Below are 21139 nucleotides of genomic sequence, written 5' to 3'. Positions count from 1 at the left end.
ACTGGGTTAGATACAAGATAATCAGGTTGGACACAGAGTCTCTGTCCCACAGTCTAGCGGGGAGGGCGAACAGCTACCGAATTCCCATTTTGCAGTTGAGGAAACTGGGGCACAGAGAAGTTAAGTGCCTTGCCCAAAGTCACACAGCAGGCAAGTGGCAGAGCCTGAATCCTACTGCTGGATAAGTACCTTGATGACGACCTGAGTGACCCCGCCAATTTGCATGTTCCGGGACCGCCGACTCCTATCCCCGAGTTAAACTGACGCCACTCCGAACCACATGTGCGACAGGATTGCATACAACAGCCTCGGTCCCATATGCTGAAAACAGATGGAAGCTGCACTGCCTTCACAGTAGCAATTTCCCAGGAACCAAAGTGGAGAGAAGTGGGAGAGGAGGCTGAGAAAATAAAGGAATATAAGGAGAGGAGACTAAATGAGCAATCATGAGTAAGGAATTACAAAACTCCAGAACCACCAATGGTCCCAGGGGGTGGAAGCTAATGCTTTCCATCACTAGAGCACAGCAGATTCACCTCCCAGAAGCTGGGCACTGTTTAACTGCTGAGAAAACGAAGACGCCCAGGGTTAAGGGACTTGCCCAAGGTCAGACAGTGAACTATCTGCCTAGGCGGGACACTCTCGGGTCCAACCTGGCGAAGAACTGAAGGCAGAGCAGTCTAAGGGAAATACTAATCCTAGTATTTAAGTGCTTACTATGTGCCAAGCGCCGTACTGGACACTGGGGGAGGTACCAGATAATCAGGTCCCGCACGGGGCTCGCCTTCTAAGTAGGAAGGAGAACAGGTGTTGAGTCCCTATTTTATTCATTCACTCATATTTACCGAGTGCTCACCGTGTGCAGAACATCGTACTAGGCGCTTGGGAGAGTACGATACAACAGTGAACAGACACATTCCCTGCCCACAACGGGCTTAGAGTCTAGAGGGAGCTTACAGTCTTACAGATGAGGTTACTGAGGCTCCGAGAAGTTAAGTGACTTGCCCAAGGTCACAAAGCCGAGGAGAGGCGGAGCTGGGATTGGAACTCAGGTCCTCCGACTCCCAGGCCTGTGCTCTTTCCTCTAGGCTATGCTGCTTCCCTGCAAAGAACATGGGATTAACAGACGGGAGACCCAAGTTCAAGTTCTGACTCCACCATCTGCCTCCCGTGTGACCTTGGACGGGTCACTTAATCTCTCTGGGCCTCAGCTGCCCCATCTGTTAAATGGGGTTGAAATCCCGTTCTCTCCTCTTAGCTCTTCCCGATGACCCCTGAAGACTGGAGGGATTGAACCTAACCTGTCCCCATCAGGCATTCAGTAAATACTACTGATTGCGCGACGCCTGAAAGGTCAAGGTACACATCAGATGCTTTCCTTGATCCTCTCCGCCCTTGAAATTCCCAATCAGTCGTATTAATTGAGCGCTTCTCCCGTGCAGAGCACCGCACTAAGCTCTTGGGAGAGTACAGTAAACTGAGCCGGCAGACACGGTCCCCGCCGACAGCGAGCTTACAGTCTAGAGTCTAGACTACAACCTAGTCTAAATTCTCTCACGTCTTCCAAGGTCTACCATTAGAAGTGGCATTTAGGAAGCATTTATTTTGTCCCCCACGCCAAACCTAGGCTTTGAGAAGATTCACAATAGGAGCACAAGACAAGACCCTGCCCACCGGTAGCGAGAGTACGGAGTCCTTCGTATTCGAGGATGATATCACTGATTCGGTCATTCATTCAATCAATCGTATTGATTGAGCGCTTACTGTGTGCAAAGCACCGTACGAAGCGCTTATGGCGAGATCCTACCTGGGGCGTACTTTTCACAGGGAATACGACTGACAGGGCCAAGAGAGTATAAGCAGCATTCCATTCTGAGAGGCACCCGGAATGCGAGTGCGAACATTTTTTTTCTCTTTTAATATCATCAGGAACCAACCAGAATCATGTCCTTTTCTTACTGCACATTCAAATGGTATTTTTAATCTTAGATGCAAAAATAGTTTGAGCTAGCAGATGGCAGGAAGTTATCACCCATTTTGTTGATCATGAATTAAATGGATTATACATAAATACTACTGTCCTGACTTTCTTATTCTTGAGCAACAAAAAGCAACTAAACTGCTCAGCGTATTTGGAATTAACCAGAACACCGGGACTGTGGTTACTGCTCCACATGAATGTTCCCTGCCCAGACCGCAATGACATTTCCAAGGCTTGTTACCCTTCAGGGGTCTAAAATGATGAGGACTGAGAACTAAAGCTGAAAACGACGCTTTTTTGGTTATTTCATTTCATAACGCAAATAAATCAGGATGGAAATGCTGACTCTGTTTCCACAGCGCTTGTAACTATGATTGATTTTTATGTTCTTCATTTCCAGGAGGTCCTGCAACTATATTCTTCTGGGTTCTCACCCAGCTTTCCCCCCATGCCCTCCCACCACGACTGTTACCAAAGAAAGGAATGAATCTAGTTAACTCCACATATCAAGGATAAATTTGTGTATTTAGTCAAAACAAGAGTCCCACTTTGGCTTTTCATCAGCAACGGCATTTATTCAGATGTGTGCAGAGCACCTTATTGAGCACTTGGGAGAGTACGGTGACTGTACAATGATAAGCAGCGTGGCTCAGTGGAAACAGCCTGGGCTTGGGAGTCAGAGGTCACGGGTTCTAATCCCAACTCCGGCTGTGTGACCTTGGGCAAGCCGCTTAACTTCTCTGTGCCTCAGTTACCTCATCTGTAAAATGGGGATTAAGACTGCGAGCCCTACGTGGGATAACCTGGCTACCTTGTATCTACCCCAGCGCTTAGAACAGTGCTTGGCACACGTAAGAGTTTAACCAATACCATAATCATTATTATACCATTCCGGAGTTGGCAGACCTGTTCCCTGTCCACAGTGAGGCTTTCATACCACACTAAAAATCAATAATAATGATGGTAATAATAATGGTGGCATTTGCTAAGTGCTTAGTTCGTGTCACACACCGTTCTAAGCAATGGGGTAGATACAAGCTTATCAGGTTGGACACAGGTTGGATCTCAGTTTGGGCCACGTACGAAACATTTTTAACCAACTAAGAGTTACCGACGACGAGGAGGAACAGCAAGATGATGATTATGGAGTCCCAAAATATTAGGCAAATGAAGAAATATCTATGAATCTATGATTATTACGTACATTTTTACATGGATTACACCTCCTTGGATTAGCCAGGGATAAGTCATGGATTGGGAAAAACTAGATCGAAAACTTTGTCTTTTCTGCAGCCCCTCACAAAATATCATTTTTCAGAGAAGGACTGATAAATGCCAATCTCGTGGGGGAAAAGGGTGAAACCTTTTGGGAGGCGCGGGGTGAATCAATAATTAGTTTCAGATGATTGAAATATAATTTTATCCAAACTGATGTCTCCTCAGAAAGGCAGGGAGAGTTTGCTTAATAGTGTTTCATTGCATATGGGAAGCGGCACGGCCTAAGAGAAAGAGCACAGGCCTGGGAGTCAGAAGCCCTGCGTTCTAATCCCGGCTCCACCACTTACTTGCTGTGTGACCTTGGGCAAGTCTCTCGACTTCTCCGTGCCTCAGTTCCCTCATCTGCAAAATGGGGATTCAATACCTGTTCTCTCCCTCCGACTTAGACTGTGAGCCCCATGAGGGACCTGATAGTCTTGCATCTACCCCAAGGCTTAGTACAGTGCTTCGCATATGGTAAGTGCTTAACAATTACCACAATCATCATTATTATTACACTGGGTATATATTATTATACTGGGTAATGTATAAATACGATTGAATGAATGAATAATAACGGTTGTATTTTGTAAGCGCTCATTACGTGTCAGCACTGCGCTAAGTGCTGGAAGAGATACCAGATCATCAGATCAGTCACAATCCCTGTCCAAAGGGGGCTCACGATCTAAGTGGAGGCGTCTTATACCCATTTTACAGAGGAGGAAGCGGAAGCTCAGAGAGCTTAACTGACTTATCCAAGGTCAAACAGCAGGCCAACGGCATGGCTGGGACTAGAACCTCGGGCTCCCGAATCCGCGTCTCGGGCTCTTTCCGCTAGGCCATGGTGAGAGGAATTGCCACCAGATTATAACAACAATAATAATTGTATTTGTTAAGCGCTTACTATGTGCCAGGCACTGTACTAAGCGCTGGGGTGGTTACGAGCAAATCGGGCCGGACACAGTCCCTGACTCACGTGGGGCTCACAATCTCAACCCCCATTTTACAGATGAGGGAACTGGAGCCCAGAGAAGTGGAGTGATTCTCCAAGGTCACACGGCAGAAAAGTGGCAGAGCCGAGATTAGAACCCATGACCTTCTGAGTCCCAGGCCTGTGCTCTATCCACCACACCATGCTGCTTCTTACTGCTTCTTACTTATTATTATCAACTTCCCCTGTGACACAGCACAATGAATAGCTCTCCAAAACAGACCGATTACTAACGCTACAACTCTCTGCATTGTGGTCGCTAAAAAATATCCATAATGTCCGGGATAAAACACGATCTGACATTTTCTAAATGGGCGTGCGGTTTCCAAGTAGATGGGGGGAGGCTTCCACAGTCCCAGGCATTAAGGATAGTTCTCCGAGATACCTGACACCGAAATTGACTGATGAGATATTAATAATGAGAAGAGAGTTGGCTAGTCGTATTAGGTCGTTGGAATTCATTGTCGGTCTTGTGCCTGGAAAGTCACCCAGAAAAGCACCCCTAAAGGAAGGGAATTTGCCAAATGCCAAATAGCAACTAAGAGACACCCCGGATGGAAGGCCAGCTGGCAAACAGACCACTTTTGGGTGATCTCCCGATGCAGGTTTCACCGTTCTTAGGCTGGCAGAGGGCAGGGACGACGTGCTACATCTATCCGATTGAATGAATGAAGGCGTGCTCCCGATGCACCCTCTTCGGGCTCCGAACCCTGGCATATGCCTTGGGTGAAATAAGCGACCAACTAAAAGGGGGGAAATAAAATTCACATTTAAATAGAAGCTGCATGGCCTAGTGGATAGAGCGCTGGCCTGGGCGTCAGAAGGTCATGGGTTCCAATCTCGACCCTGCTACTTGTCTGCTGTGTGACCTTGGGCAAGTCACTTCACTTCTCAGGGCCTCAGTTACCTCATCTGTAAAATGGAGATTAAGACTGTGAGCGCCGCGCGGGACAGGGTCTGTGTCCAACCCAATTTGCTTGTATCCACTCCAGCGCTCAGTACAGTGCCTGGCACACAGTAAGCATTTAACAAATACCATCATCGTTATTATTATCATTATTCCCTGTGCCTCAGTTACCTCATCTGGAAAAGGGGGATTGAGACTGTTAGCCCCACGTGGGTCACGGACTGTGTCCAACCCAATTTGCTCGTACTCACCCCAGCGTTTAGGACAGTGCCTGACAGGTAGTAAGCACTTAACGAATACCATTATTTATCATTATCATCATTATTATTATTATACAAGGTAAGGAGCCTGAGAGCCAGGAATGAAACTGAGTAGTTTTGGGTCAACATCAGGTAAGACAAATGATGATGACCATCTGCCAGGATCAAGTCAAGCCCCATGGCATGAAACGATTTGCTTTTAATAATAATAGAATAATAATAATAATAATAATAGTAATATTTGTTAAGCACTTCAGTGCTTGCAGAGAAGTAGCATGCTGTAGTGGATAGGGCACGGGCCTGGGAGTCGGAAGGTCATGGGTTCTAATCCCAGCTCCTCCACGTGTCTGCTGTGTGGCCTTGGGCAAGTCACTTCACTTCTCAGTGCCTCAGTTACCTCATCTATAAAATGGAGATTAAGACTGCGAGCCCTATGCGGGACAGGGACCGTGTCCAGCCCAATTTGCTTGTATCCATTCCAGCGCTCAGTACAGTGCCTGGCACAGAGTAAGCACTTAACAAATACCATGTAAGTGCTTAACAAATACCATTATTATTATTTGCCATATCCTGAATTAAGCACTGGGCTGCATAGAAGATAATCAGGTCCCGCATGGGGTTCACAGTCTAAGTAGGAGGGAGGACAGATATTGAATCCCCCTTTTTCAAATGAGAGAACTGAGGCCCAGAGAAGCAAAGACTTGCCCAAGGTCACACAGCACGTACATGATTAAAACCCAGGCCCGCTGACTCCCAGGCCCGTGCTCTTTCCACTGGGCTACACTGCTTTTCTGCCCACTGCTCCCGTTCCATAGCCGTGGGACCCTTTCCTCCTCGAACTGGCACTGGCAGCCACACCACCAAAAAGGCTGGTTGTTAAAGTACATGAACCAAAAGAAGCAGACTGGCCACACGCTACCCGATGGTTGATTAAGTTGCACCGAATAGTACCACCCGGACAGAAGACTGAATTGCACACGCCGCCTGGACCAAAGATTAACCATTCTCCAGAGCAGATATAGACAAAATAAGAAGAAGGAGAACTGTGTTGTGTGTTACGTGCACGCTCGGTGCCAAACATTGTACTAAACACTATGGTTGATGCCAGGCTATCCAGACGGATACAGTCCCTGTCCCACATGGGGCTCACAAGCTATGTAGGAAGAACAGGTATTGGTTCCCCATTTTACAGACGAGGGAACTGAGGCATAGAGAGATTAAGTGTCTCGCCCAAGGCCACACAACAGACAAGTTGCCCATCCACCTCCGCATCAAACAGAAATTCCTAACCATCGGCTCTGAGGCAGTCAATCAGCTCTCCTTCCTAAAGAAATTCATTCAGCGATCTCCAATTCACGCGATCCACTCCTCTACCCACCAACCTACTCTCCGTATCTCGATCCGTAATTTTATTCATTTCTATCGATGTCTGTTTACTTGATGTCTGCCTCCCCACCTCTAGACTGTGAGATCGTTGTGGGCAGGGAGGTCTCTATTGCTGTATCGTACTTTCCCAAGCGCTTAGAACAGTGCTCCGCACACAGCAAGTGCTCAATAAAGACGATCAGATGAATGAATGAATGAATGGATGATCTCGCCTATTCCGCCATCGACCCTGCCCACATTCTCCCTCGGGCCTGGAACCCCCTCCCCCCTTACATCCAACAGTCCACCACCCTCCCCACCTTCAAAATCCTCCTACGATCACATCTCCTCCCGGGGGCCTTTCCAGACTATTTTTATTATTAAGTGCCGTCGAGTCGTTTCCGATTCGTAACGACTCCGTGGATATACTTTCTCCCGTACGTCTTGTCCTCTGCCATAATCCGCAACCTTTCTAACGGTTCTTCCCGATATCGTTGTTATGGTCTCTATCCATCTAGCTGCCGGTCTGCCTCTTCCACATTTCCCCTGGACTTTTCCTAGCTTCAGTGTCTTCTCCAGAGAATGAGTCCGCCTGATTATGTGTCCAAAATAGGCTCATCTAAGTCGAGTCATTTGGCCTTCTTAAGACCCCTTTGGTTGAATTTGCTCCACAATCCGTTTGTTTGTTTTTCGGGCAGTCCGTGGTATTCGCAAAAGTCTTCTCCAACACCACATTTCAAAAGAATCGATGTTATTTCTATCCTGTTTTTTTATTTTCCCTACCTGCTCGCCCCTCTCTCTGCATCGACTATGCACTTCACTCTCTGCCCCTTAGGTCCTGTGATACTCACCCCAGCCCCACGACACCTCTGCAGATATTCTTACTATTCTACTATTTCCCCTATCCCTAATCTATTTTAATGTCCGCCTCCCCCCCCGTAGACTGTAAGCTCCTTGAGGGCAGGGAATGCTTCTGTTAACTTCGTTGTATTGTAATAATAATTATGGTATTTGTTAAGGGCTTACTATGTGCCGGGCACTCTACTAAGCGCTGGCATTGTACTTTCCCAAGTGCTTAGTACAGTGTTCTGCACACAGTAAGCACTTAATACCATGAATTGACTGACGGAATACTTTCAAATGATAATACAACTAGAAACACAAGTGTTTCCCTCATATAGAGCAAGTGTTCCCACTTTAGACTGACAACCGAGTCAGTTATTAGAAAACTCCCTCCTGACAGTTTCCCCTCACGGTTATATCCGAGGACAAAAACAACTGCTTGTATATTCCAGATCGAAACACTTCGATATAATGTGGAAGTGTACAAGCAAAGTAAATTAGGAATTATCCAGTTAATCTGATCAAAGTAAACAGTCAACCTAAAATAGTCAATACCTACATCCTCCTTTTCCCACAGAACACTTTTTGGCTTGAAATTGCTAATTACTCGATTTTACTTTGCCCGCCTCCACATATTCTTAATGGTACTACATGGGATTACAACACCTGAGTCTAATTTTGATCTCTCTCTTCCAAGCCATCCCTAGAATGTTCTCTTCATCCATTCACAAACATGATTTATTTACCACTGAGGCACACGTGTGTAATTTCTGTGAAAGACAAATAAGACCTCACGAGGAAGCAAAGCAGTAAAGTCCATAAGCACATTTGTGGCATATCTCAATAACATGTATATGCAGTCCCAAACACACATGCCCACACACATGCACATGCAGAATGCCACATTGCTCAATTTTCAGGGCAACACACTTACTATTATTATTATTAGGAGTCCAGGTAGATTTGGCAAGGTTTTAAAGAGATACAATTGGAGTGAGATATTTCTTAAATATGCACAAAATAAATATACAGCAATTGATTGTGCCACCCAGCAGGATTTTTGAACCAGAAACATGCAGGTGATAGGCGAGGGGTCAAAACGTAATTTAGTTTTTGGCAGTACCAGACCAGAATAAAAGACAGCCAGAAAAATAGGCAATATATTTCACTATCTTCCTGACTCGCCCATGAAGCTAACTGCCTTTCACCCTAGGTAGCCTGACCCGTGGTGATACTTGATGCATTCATCAAAAAATCTGATGAAATTCGGTTTATCAAATAACCAAGTCCCGAGAAGCAAACTCATCCGTATATTTCAAATGAGCCTATCATCCATCAAGGGTATTTACTGGACTCTTACTACACGCAGAGCACTGAGTACTTGGGAGAGAACAATGCAACAGAATTAGCAGGCATCAATGGCACTTAATGAATAGCTGTGGTACAGGTGGGAATAGGATTTATAGAGGGATGATTTGGTGTGGTATACAGTACAGAATAACAGGTTTGGAGAGAGAGATGAGGAGTTCTGTTTTAGACGTGTTGATTTTTTTTTGGGGGGGTGGGGGGGTGGGGACTTTCAAGTTGGGATGTTCTGGAGGCAAGAGGAGATGTGGCGATGGGGCACTGCAGGTCTGAAGAGATTGTCAGAGCTGGAGAGAGAGATCTGGAAACTGCATACAGGTGGGAGCTGAAGCCGCCTAAGCATAGGAGCTCCCTGAAAGCCTACCGTCTGCGGAGCACTGTATTTGGCGATTAGCAGTCATTCGTTAAGAGTTTACTAGTTTAAAATCTGCCATCGAGGAGCTTACAACCTGATGGGGAAGACGAGCAGACAGTAGTTTGATACAACAGAAGAGCACAAAAGGGCAGGAATCGCGTCTACCAACTGTATTGTATTCTTCCCAAGCACTTTAGTTCCCGGCACAAATAAGTGCTCAGAAAATACCTCAGATTGATCCCTACAGCACTGACGTACGTATCTGTAATTTATTTATTTTCATCTACTCGTTCGTATTAATGTCTGCCAACCCCCTCTAGACTGTAAAGTCATTGTGGGCAGGGAACGTGTCTACCAACTCTGTGATACTGCACCCTCCCAAGCACTTAGTACGGTGCTCTGCACAGAGTGAGTGCTCGATAAATACAATTGATTGATTTATGAGGGCAGGTAATAATAACAACTATAATAATGGCGTTTACTAAGTGCTGACTGTACGTCGAACACTGTTCTAAGCGCTGGGGCAGATACGAGTTAATCAGGTTGGACACGGTCCCTGTCCCACACGGGGCTCACGGTCTAAGTAGGAGGGAAAAGAGGAATTTAATCTCCATTTTACAAATGAGGAAATTGAAGCACAGAGACGTGAAGTGACTTGCTGAAGGTCACACAGCAGGCAAGTAGCAGAGGTGGGATGAGAACCCAGGCCCTCTGACTCCCAGCGACTCCCTCTCACTCTACTAGGCCACACTGCTTCTCAAGTAGAAATAAAAATAAAGCCACATCATAACAAATAACAGATAAGTGAGTGCCGTGGTGGCTAAAAGGACAGCAAGATCGGGAAGGTGGGGGAATCGGTCAGAAGGAGGCGACTTTTTAGAGGGGCTTTGAGAGGGACGAGCCGAGAGGTGGGGCATTCCAGGGGAGAGGTAAAAGCAAATCGGAGGTTTGGGTGGAGAGCAGGAGGGACAGTTAGAAGGTTGGCTTCAGAGGAGCGGAGAACATGAGGTGAAGTGCAGCAGGAGAAGAGGGCAGCTGGGTAGATGGAAACCAGCTGATGAAGAATCCCCCAGATTGTTTGGTCCTTGTGGACGAGGATCATGCCTCCCAACTCTGTGGTACTAGACTCTCACAAGCGCTTAGTCACAGTGCTCTGCACCCAGTCAGCGCTCAACAAACACTACTGATTGATTGATAATCTTGACGGCGATGAGGGGGAACTGCACTTCTTTTCAAATGTAAGAATTGGGAGCCATTGGAAAATTCTGAGGAGAGGAGGATCCGGTTGGCATTCGGAGAAATGTATGGGCTTTCTCAGGCATCTAGAGAAGCCAGGACTTACCAGAATCTGACTTGAACTGCAGCACAGCACTTTTGTAGCCCAACGTAATCAAGACTGACTCTTGTCCCACTCGGCAATATTCTGTATCTCTGTTTACAAGGCATTTAAAGACACACACACCGTCAGCTGTAGAGGGGAAAAGAAAAAAAAAGAGAGATTGAGGCTTTAGAAAAGACTTCTAGGCAGTCATAAAGATAACTATTAAAATGTTTTTCAAAATCTCCATCTCCAACAGATGATTTTTTTCCCTCTTAACATTCCTTCCCCCTTTTTCAGTTGCCCTGAGTCACCCAGCAAGCATAAGAAACATTTACTCTGAAGCAAATGGTGATGCAAAGAAATTGCAATAATGGAAGAACCAGAATATATCTCTCCTGTCAGAGTTTAGATGTACATGGCTAGAAGTCAACACCTTTAATTCTCTCCCAATCTCCCGATAATAACTACCCCATGCCCATGCTTTTATCTAGAGAATAAATTGGGAATGTTCTCCCTCTGATGTAGTCATAGAGACAGGCGGACACGGACACACACACGCACGCACGCACACACACACACACGCACGCACATTTAGGATTGCCAGGTATTTTCAGTGTTTCCACCCATTACGCACAATGAGAAGCAGCGAGGCCTAGTGGAGAGAGCCAGGGTCTGGGAATCAGAGGACCCGAGTTCTAGTCCCAGCTCTACCACTTGGCTGCTGTGTGACCTTGGGCAAGTCACTTACCTTCTTTGGGCCTCAGTTCCCTCATATGTAAAATGGGGATTCAATACCTGTTCTCCCTCCTACTCAGACTTTGAGCCTCAAGTGGGACCTGATGATCTTATATCTACCCTAATATTTAGTACGATGCTTGGCGCATAGTAAACACTTAACAAATACTACAGGTATTAATGAGGAAACTCCAGTCCATACTCTGCTGTCTGTATCATTTTTATGAAAAAATGTTCAGTCCACAATTCCCTACTGCTCAAGAACCTCCAGTCGTTGCCCATCCACCTCTGCATTAAACATAAACTCCTTTCCATGGACTTTAAAGCACTCCATCAACTCTCCCCATCCTACCATTACCCCTCTGATTTCCTACTACTGATGCCAACCTACTCACCACCGACCCCTTTCCCACTTCCCTCTGGCCTGGAGCGCCCTCCCTTTTCATATCCAACAATCCACCACTATCCCCACCTTAAAACCCTTACTAAAATCACAACTCCTCCGAGAAGCCTCCCCAGTTCAGCCCTCGTTTCCCCTACTCCCTCTCCCTGCTGAGTTGCCTGGGACTGCACCCTTTAAGCACTTGATTTTCATGCCTGTGTCCCCCTCTAGACTGTAAGCTCTTCGTGGACAGGGAACATATTTACCGACTCTTGTTGTACTGCACTCTCCCAAGTGCTTAGTACAGTGCTCTGCACACAGTAAGTGCTCAGTAAGTACAACTGATTGACTGACTGAAACATGAGCCAGTGATCAAATAAAATGCCCTGGCTTTTCATTCAGGGCATAAACCTTTGGAATTCTGGCTCAGTAAAGATAGTCCAAGATGGAGACTTTAGAAAAGCATTGGCATCATTTCACAGTGGAGTAACTGTTAGGGTGAACTTGGATTCAAAAGATCTCTGGCTTCCTAAGTGACAAGTCAATCAATCAATCGATGGTATCTATTGAAGGCTTAATGTGTGCAGAGCACTGTGCTTGGGAGAGTACAATACAACAAAGTCGGCAGACACATTCCCTGCCCACAGCTAACTTACTGTCTGAGGTTAGAGTCAAAAGGTGTCTAGGAGGAAAGGTCTTCCTCTTTTTTTCTTATTCAGAATAAAAATCACTTTTCTATTTTTCTGGCAACTGGGAGGAAATACTGTCAATGGTAGGAAAGTCTAAATGGGGAAAATAAGCCAATTTATTAGGAAATTGCTTGCACTCTAATATTAACCATAATGATAATGATTGTGTGTCTGATAGAGAGAGACTATTTCTTCATTTTTAACTGCCAGAACATTTCATTTCATTATTACTGTTTACAAGCCACAAAAATATCTTATTTATAACCATTCCAAATATGCAAATAAGCCCTGGCAGAAATATACATACAAAGCAGAATCATAAGAATAGTCAACAATGATGCCCTTAAACACACCCTTTAAATCACGAGAAATTAGTGTAAATCATAGGAAATCCACTTTTTCATGTTTCTGGAGGAATTCATAAGACCAGTACATAAGAGTCCAAATAACGAAAGGCATAAACTAAGGGAAAATCTAAATGCTGATCTTGAGTCTGGAAAAGAAAGAAAAGAAATACAGAATTGGGGTGGACATGGTTGTAAAATTCCAGTTTGATCTGAGGGGATCTTCCCCCCTCCCAGCCCCACAGAACTTATGTACGCACCTACAATGTGTTTTTATATTAATGTCTCTCTCCCCCACTCTGGACTGTAAGCTCACTGTGGACAGTGAACGTGCCTGCTTATTGTTGTGCCGTACTCTCCCAACCGCTCGGTACAGTGCTCTGCACACAGTAAGCACTCAATAAAAACGATTGAATGCATAAAGGAATGGGAGAGAATGCCAAACATTCAGAACTGTTCCATGTGGCACTATACTGTGCCTTACATTTCGTGCTTTTTATATAGTTCAGATACGTTGATTTCAAAGAAGAAGTAGCAGCAGCAGCAGCAGCAGCAAAAGAGACAGCAGAGATTTTTCCCTCTTCCCTCCTCGGCCAAGAAGCTTGGCCGTTGGTCCCTTCTGGAGGGACCTGATAAGTATAATTGATTTTTTTTTTTAAAAAAAAAATCCCCTACAATTGCTGGGGATGAGGTGGGGAGGGGCAGGCAGTCGACGGGCCTTTAAGTGATCTAAAATGTCACTTAAAAATCAATCGACTGGACTGGACTCTTTCTCAAAACGGCATAATAGAATAGGTTAGCAATACTAGACATTTCATTCTAATCAGACTTGCATTTTAGGCTGAGGTGAAGTACTTAGTGAAGTCCTTAGGAAGCAGCACGGCCTAGTGGATAAGAGCAAAGGCCTAGGAGTCAGAAGGACCTGAGGTCTAATCGCGGCTCCGCCACTCGTCTGCTCTGTGACCTTGGGCAAGTCACTTAGCTTCTCTGGGCCTCAGTTACCTCTTCTGTAAAATGGGGATTAAGACTGTGAGTCCCATGTGGGACAGGGACTGTGTCCAACCTGATGATCTTGTATCTACCTCAGCGCTCAGAACAGTCCTTGACACAGAGTAAGTGCTTAACAAATACTATTATTATTATTATTAAGTTATTAAGTCCTCCAGACTGTAAACTCCTTGTGGGCAGGGATTGTGTCTACCACCTCTGTTGGATTTTATATTCTCAAGCACTTAGCACAGTGCTCCGCACACAGTAAGCACTCAATAAATACCACTGATTGATTAACTGATTTAAAAAAAGTTATAAAGGAATGTATCTCACTTAATGGATCTCTTCCCAACCAAACAATACATTCAAAGTACTGCTAAGGGACACCGTTAGGGCTTTTCACAATCCCGAAGCTCGGATTATTTCCTAGATGACATAACTCAGAGTCATCTTCGAAAACAACAGCTGTTACCCCTGTGTTCCAAACATACCTCACTATAAAGTCTTGTGAATCAGAGGCCTCAGCCCCATTTGTCTTGTTACATCACTGAAACGGATCTGATATGAGAGTGAATGGATCTCCCTTCTCTCTCCACTTCAACTCCCTCCTAAAATGCCACTTTCTCTGGAAGTCCCTCCCAACTAATCCCCACCTACCTGGTTATGTCATCCCAGTAACCATCCTTGGAACTTCCGGGAAAACGATCTTATTAAAATTTCAAATGTTTTTCCTTTTTCACCTCCTGTGATCTGTAGTTGCTGCAGCTGTGTTTTTACTCTCGCATACATTCAATTGGCAGTTCTCCCCTATTAGACTGTAAGCTGGGCCAGGGCAGGGATCCTGCTCTCTATTGTATGTGCTCAAGCACTTTCGACAGTGCTCTGCACACAGTCAGCACTTTATTTCGATGATGATGACGGTGACGATGAACTAGAGGTGTTGGTAAGGGTAATGACAGCACACTCAGGTAGGGGCTTCTCTGGACAAATTTTCTTTTCAACTCTGCCAAAGCAAAAATCTAAAGTGCTGCCCTGCCTCCCTCACCACTCCTGCCCCCCCCCCTTTGCAAATGCCTCTCTGACTCAGCCACTCAGTGAGGGCAAATTCAACATCTTGGGCGGTTTGTTTTCCACTTAAAACTCTTAAATTCTGCAACCAGTTTTGTTTAAATGCTCCGTAGGTAACAAAGTTTTGATCCCTCCCCAGATGGCCTCTACTGAACCAATTCAAGGATGGAATTTTACCCCGGCACATAAGCCGGTTACTCTGCTACTGTAAAAGGCAGCTCAGCCATAAACCACTCCGGTGGCTGTGTCTGACGTAATTATCTTGTATCTACCTCGGTGCTCTGGACAGTGCTTGGTACATAGTAAGCGATTAAATTCCACGGTTATTATAATTATGAAGAGCTGTCTGGTGAAGGCACAGTGTGGATCTAGTATCCGAACGTTCTCCAAGGCTCAAACGGTGGGGCATCTAACGGATGGATAGTGCTGAGATCACGACTCTTGCATTAAAATAAATCTGCAGTCACATCTGAAAGGCCACGTGGTCCTACTCATTCTGAAGGAAAATATTACCTGGAAACCCAGGAAATAAAGCCCAATCGCCAAGCTCAGCTGTATACTCCGAGTTGAAAGAACTGTACTTTACCAGCGCTTAGCACAGCACTCTGCACACAGTAAGCGCTCAATTGAATGAATGAATGAATGAATGAATGAACGAGGTAGCCTCATAAAGGCCGTCATAATTAATGACAGTAAACCAAGCCCCGGGAACAGGTGGAAAAGTTAAATAATAAGACTTTACGCTCAAGAGACGCATTAGGTGCTCACTCTAGTCGGGCTATCCATGAAGTCTAAAGCCACCCATTTAAATCAAGCCGGGGGCCGCCTGAAACAATCTCAGGCAAAACTAGCCCGGTTCTGGAAAGAGCGCAATCTCCAGAGTAGGGGGAGTCCTCAAACCAGGTTCGAGCTTTTCAGAGAGCCAGTTATCTGCGTAACATTTTATCGTGTGGGAAAGTTCGGGCCCATAGGGCAATTTGAGATTGAGAGAACCTAGGAAAAGAATCTTCCCCGGCCAGATAAGCTTTTTACTATTCGCAGTCATGCAAAAGTCATTTCTCGACGTGGGCCCCATTCCTACCCTGAATGCTCTTTTTAAAAGCCGCAGATTACTAATGCATTCACGATTACCATATTAAACAGAGCAAAAGGAACTGAAATTAATGAAGGGAACTATCCCTCTTATTTACTTGCACGTACAATGTTAGGGGATGCGGTTCAGGGGGCCAGGGACGGCAATCCGGATTAGGGGAGAGAGGACAGAAAAGAGAAAAACAGAGACAGACGGAAAGGCGGAGACAAAGAGAGAAGCCTAGAAGCCAAGAGAGAGAAACAGAGACACGGAGATGGAGACGGACACGTACACCTCTCCCTCTCTCGCACATCTGGTCACCAACTCACCTTTGGTGGTGGTGGCCGCGGCAGCCAGAGGGAGAGACGGTAGAGATTTTCCCTCTTCTTCCACTCTGCCAAGAAACTCGACCCTTGGTGCCTTTGTTGGAGGGGTTACTGCCGCTGCTGGACTCACCACTGGCTTTAAAGCGGTCCATCACCTTGCCCCCTCCTACCTCACCTCGCTACTCTCCTACTACAAGCCAGCCCGCACACTTGGCTCCTCTGATGCCAACCTTCTCGCTGTAACTCCATCTCACCTATCTCGCCACCGACCTCTGGCCCACGTCCTGCCTCTGGCCTGGAACGCCCTCCGTCCTCAAATCCGACAGACAATTTCTCTCCCCTCCTTCAAAGTCTTATCGAAGGCACGCCTCCTCCAAGAGGCCTTGCCTGACTAAGCCCTCCTTTCCTCTCCTCCCTCTCCGTCGCCCTGACTTGCTCCCGTCATTCATCCCCCGCCCCCCCCAGCCCCGCAGCACTTACGTCCATATCTGTGATTTCCTTCTTTCCATTAATGTCTGTCTCCCCCTCTAAGATACGTTGTGGGCAGGGAATGTGACCGTTAGATTGTTATACTGTCCTCTCCCAAGCGCTTAGTACAGTGCTCTACGCACAGTAAGCGCTCAGTAAATACGATTGACTGACCGACTGGATTCCAGAGTCCCCAGCGAGGGGACATGCAGAGTCCTCGAAAAAAGCAGTGCAGCAACAGCAAGCACCAGTACATTCTCCGCCCAGAGCAGGAGCAAGATGGCACTGGCAGAGATGAGACCCTTGCTCTTTTTACTTCTCAATCAATTAATCAATCAATCCTATTTATTGAGCACTTACTAAAATGATAACAATAGTTGCATTTGGCAAGCACTTACTACGTGTCGGGCACTGTTCTACGCGCCGGGGTGGATACGAGCAAATCGGGCTGGACACAGTCCCTGTCCCACAAGGGGCTCACAGTCTTAATCCCCATTTTACAGATGAGGTCACTGAAGCCTAGAGAAGTTAGGCGACTTGCCCAAGGTCACACAGCGGACAAGTGGAGGAGCTGGGATTAGAACCCGGGTCCTTCTGACTCCCAGGCCCGTGCTCTATCCACTAGGCCATGTTGCTTCTCATTGTGGGTAATGGATGCAAACACTTTGAAAATATCAGGCAATCTTAAATGAGTGTGTGTGTGTCTGTGTCTATTATAAATATCATACACGATAAATTACGTATTCATAGTTATGCCCGTCTCCACTTCTAGACTGCAAGCTCTTTATGAGCGGTCAGCTGATCAATCGTATCTATGAGCCCTTACCTCGTGCAGAGCACTGCGTGGGAGAGTATAATACAACAGAGTTTGTAGGCACGTTCCCTGCCCACAATGACCTTACAGTCTAAAGGCCGTGCCCGTGGATAGCTATTCTGCGGGCCCCGCAGAACTCCACGGTAGTCTGCAAGGAGCCTGTGGGCCAAAGAACGGCACGTCTGCTAATGGTATAAAAACTCCAGCTTCATAGAAATCTTAGCCAGCCCCAGAGGCTACGGAATAACTGAGCTTTGGGAAGAGAGCTGGGGCCGGTTCCTGGGGAGGAGACGTGACTGTCCGGCGGGAGGGACATCGGAGGTGCCCTGCCGCAGTGCGGCCAAGTGGAACCAACACGGATCTGGAGTCAGGAGACCTGGGTTCGAATCCAAGTTCTGCCGCTTGCCGGCTGTCTGACCTCGACCAGGGCACTTAAATTCTCTGGGCTTCAGTCTCCTCATCTGTAAATATAGGGATGAAATATCTGTTTGCCTTCCTACTTAGACCGTGAACCTCAGGTGGAACTGGGACTGTGTCCCAAATAATGAACCCCAGCAATTAGCACAGTATTTGGCACACAGTAGGCACTTAACAAATACAAGAACGCATGTATGATTGTGTGTCCAAAGCTGAACTCCTTTATCTTCCCACGCACACTCTGCCCTCCCCGTGACTTTCCCATCACTGTAGACAACACCACTATCCTCCCTAGCTCACAAGTCTGTAACCTTGACACTGTCCTCAATTCATCTCTCTCATTCTACCCACATATTCAACCTGCCACCAAATCCAGTCCTTTCTACCTTCACGACATTGCGAAAATCTGCCCTTTCCACTCCATCCAAACCGCCACCGTGCTGATCCAAGTACCTATCCTATCCCGCCTTGATTACTGCATCAGCCTCCGCGCTGACCTCCCAGCCTCCCGTCTCTCCCCGCTCCAATCCATACTTCAGCCGGCTGCACGGATCATTTATCAGTAAAAACATTCAGTCCAAGGACCTCCGGTGGCTGCCCGCCCACTTCCACATCAGATAGAGACTACCGACGACTGACTTTAAAGCACTCGACCAGCTCGCCCCATCCTACCTCGCCACACTAATCTCCTACTACCCCCTAGACCACACATCGCGCCTCTAGCTCCGGCTGACTCACTGTGCCCCGATCTCATCTTTCGTGCCGCCGACCCCATTCCCGCGTCTCCCCCCAGCCTGGAACTCCCTCCCCCTCCGCCCGCAGATCGCCACTCTCTCCGCCTTCAAGGCATTACTAAGGTTACGCATTTTCCCAACGGCCTTCCCCGATTAAGCCCTCTTTTCCCCGGCTCACTCTCTCTTCTGTGTCGCCAAGACTTCGACCTGTGATCTCTGGACGTTTGATGTTCACCCCCACCCCAACCCTCCAGAACTTGTGTACTTTTAATTATATAGTATAAATTCCTTATTTAATCACATTAATGCGTCTGCCCCTCTGGACTGTGAGCTCACTAGGGATAGGGGCTGTGCCTACTAATTCTGTTGTATTGTACTCTCCCAAGTGCTTAGTTAAGTAAGCACTCAATAAATACCACTGAACGATTGATGGGTTAATATGCGAAGTCACAGCAAGAGTTCCCTCACCTTTTGCTCAGTGTTGATTAGTCTTAGAGTATGCTCATTTTTTTTTGCCAAAAATGACAGCTAGGTGAAAAACGGCCCAACCCTACTGGAAATTAAGCCAAGGGAATCTACCATATTTTCCTATTTAATAGTCCAATTCCCCTAATAGCCACGCTTGGACTCTGCCTGCCATCTAGTGGAAATTCTACCCACCCTACAGTAAAGCCACACCCACATGCATTCAAAACTTGCTATTACCAGAAGCAGCCCGGCTTAGTGGAAAGACCAAGGGCTCGGGGGGGGGGTCGGAGGACCTGGGTTCTAATCCCGAACTAGGAGCTTGGAAAGGATCGAATAATGAAGTGGCGTATTCCTCGCCCACGGGGCGCTTACACTCTAAGGGGGGGAGACAAATCTAAAGATTACAGTGGTCGAAAATAAATTGAGCAAATAGATATATGTGCTAGTGCTAAGGAGGATGTAAATGAGTTCCTAAGTACTACGGCTGGCTGAAGGGAGGTTACAGTTAGTTCAGGGTGCTGGGAAATTACTTGGGGAAAGCCCATCGGAGGATCAGTCTCGTAAACTGCCCTCTCTACATTCATTTCCCTCCTCATATCAGACAGACAATTGCTCTCCCTCACTTCAAAACCTTATTGAAGGCACACTGCCTCCAAGAAGCCTTCCCTGACTAAGCCCTCCTTTCCTCTTCTCCCACTCTCTTCTGCACCGCTCTTACTTGCTCCTTCATTCATCCTCCCTCCCATCCCCACAGCATATATGTGTGTATATATATATATATATATATATATATATATCTGTAATCTATTGATTTATTTATATTAATGTCTGTCTCCCCTTCTAGACTGTGAGCTTGTTGTGGGCAGGAATATGTCAGTCTGTTGTTATATTGCACTCTCCCGAGCGCTTAGTTCAGTGTTTTGCACAGAGTACGCGCTCAATAAATACGATTGAAAGAATGAATAACTTTGTGCCTTTTTAAATGGGATTTGTTAAGCATTTTACTCTGTGCCAGACACTGTACTAAGCACTGGGGTAGATACAACCTGATTAGGTTGGACGCAGTCCTTGACCCACATGGAGCTCACAGTCTTAGTCCCCATTTTACAGATGAGGTAACTGAGGCACAAAAAAATTAAGCGCCTTGCCCAGGGTCACAAAGCAGATGAGTGGCAGAGCCGGGACTAGAACCCGGGTCTTCTGACTCCCAGGCCCATTCTCTTTCCACTAGGCCATGCTGCTTCTCATAAAGCAGTGTCACGGTGCCCACTTGGAAAGTACAGAATAAGGAAGTGACCCATCCCTTTCCTACGAGGAGCTTACCTCCTAAAGGGAGGGATAAACATTAAAAAAAAAGATTGAATAAGTAGCCTAAATACACACATAATCGAATGAACAATTGAATAAGCACACATACAAGGGGGCTGGGGATGCTTATAAATGAATTCAGAAGTGCTCGAGGTGACTGCTGGGTTGATGCAGTGAGGGGCTGGGAATTAATCAGGGCGGGCTTATTGGAAGAGATGAGATTTTAGAAGAGCTCTGAAGGTGGGGAGGGTTGAGGTCTAGTAGATTTGCAAGTAGACCGTAAACTCGTTACGGGCAGGGAGCGTGTCTAATGATTCTGTCGTACTGTACTCTCCCAAACGCTTTGTACAGTGTTGTGCGTGTAGTAAGCGCTCAATGAATACCATTGATTGTTTGATTGATTTATCACAGAGCGGAATATCTGATGGGTGGCTAGAATTTGCGGTTGTCTTTATAAGCTTCTGTCCCACTATATTGTCTAGCAGCTGTTTTCTAACATTATAATTATTATCATTATTACCTGGGATTTTTATGGTGTCTATCTCCCAAAGAACTAAAAAGCACTTTCACATATCTTGTCTGTTCCCACCTTTGCATAATGGCACCTAATAAATGACTTCTCCTATTTAAAATTAAGCCCATAATGAAAGGCCAGACAATTTGATCAAATTTAAATGCA

The 21139-nt window shown here is 46.2% G+C and overlaps 1 protein-coding gene across 1 annotated transcript in view; it reads right to left on the bottom strand.

Annotated features, from left to right (window-relative positions):
- LOC100088048 (histone-arginine methyltransferase CARM1-like) overlaps window positions 1–21139 on the bottom strand; it is a 134668-nt gene that overhangs the window by 70049 nt on the left and 43480 nt on the right. Inside the window, exon 2 of the mRNA XM_029056132.2 lies at window positions 10667–10792. Within this exon, the coding sequence (XP_028911965.1) occupies window positions 10667–10792 (126 nt within the window). The remainder of the gene's footprint in view (window positions 1–10666; window positions 10793–21139) is intronic.

This window comes from Ornithorhynchus anatinus, chromosome X5 (assembly GCF_004115215.2).
Source record: "Ornithorhynchus anatinus isolate Pmale09 chromosome X5, mOrnAna1.pri.v4, whole genome shotgun sequence".
In the NCBI taxonomy this organism is placed as follows: Eukaryota; Metazoa; Chordata; class Mammalia; order Monotremata; family Ornithorhynchidae; genus Ornithorhynchus; species Ornithorhynchus anatinus.
The sequence above is the reverse complement of the archived record's forward strand: the minus strand, read 5'-3'. Positions and strand labels throughout refer to the sequence as shown.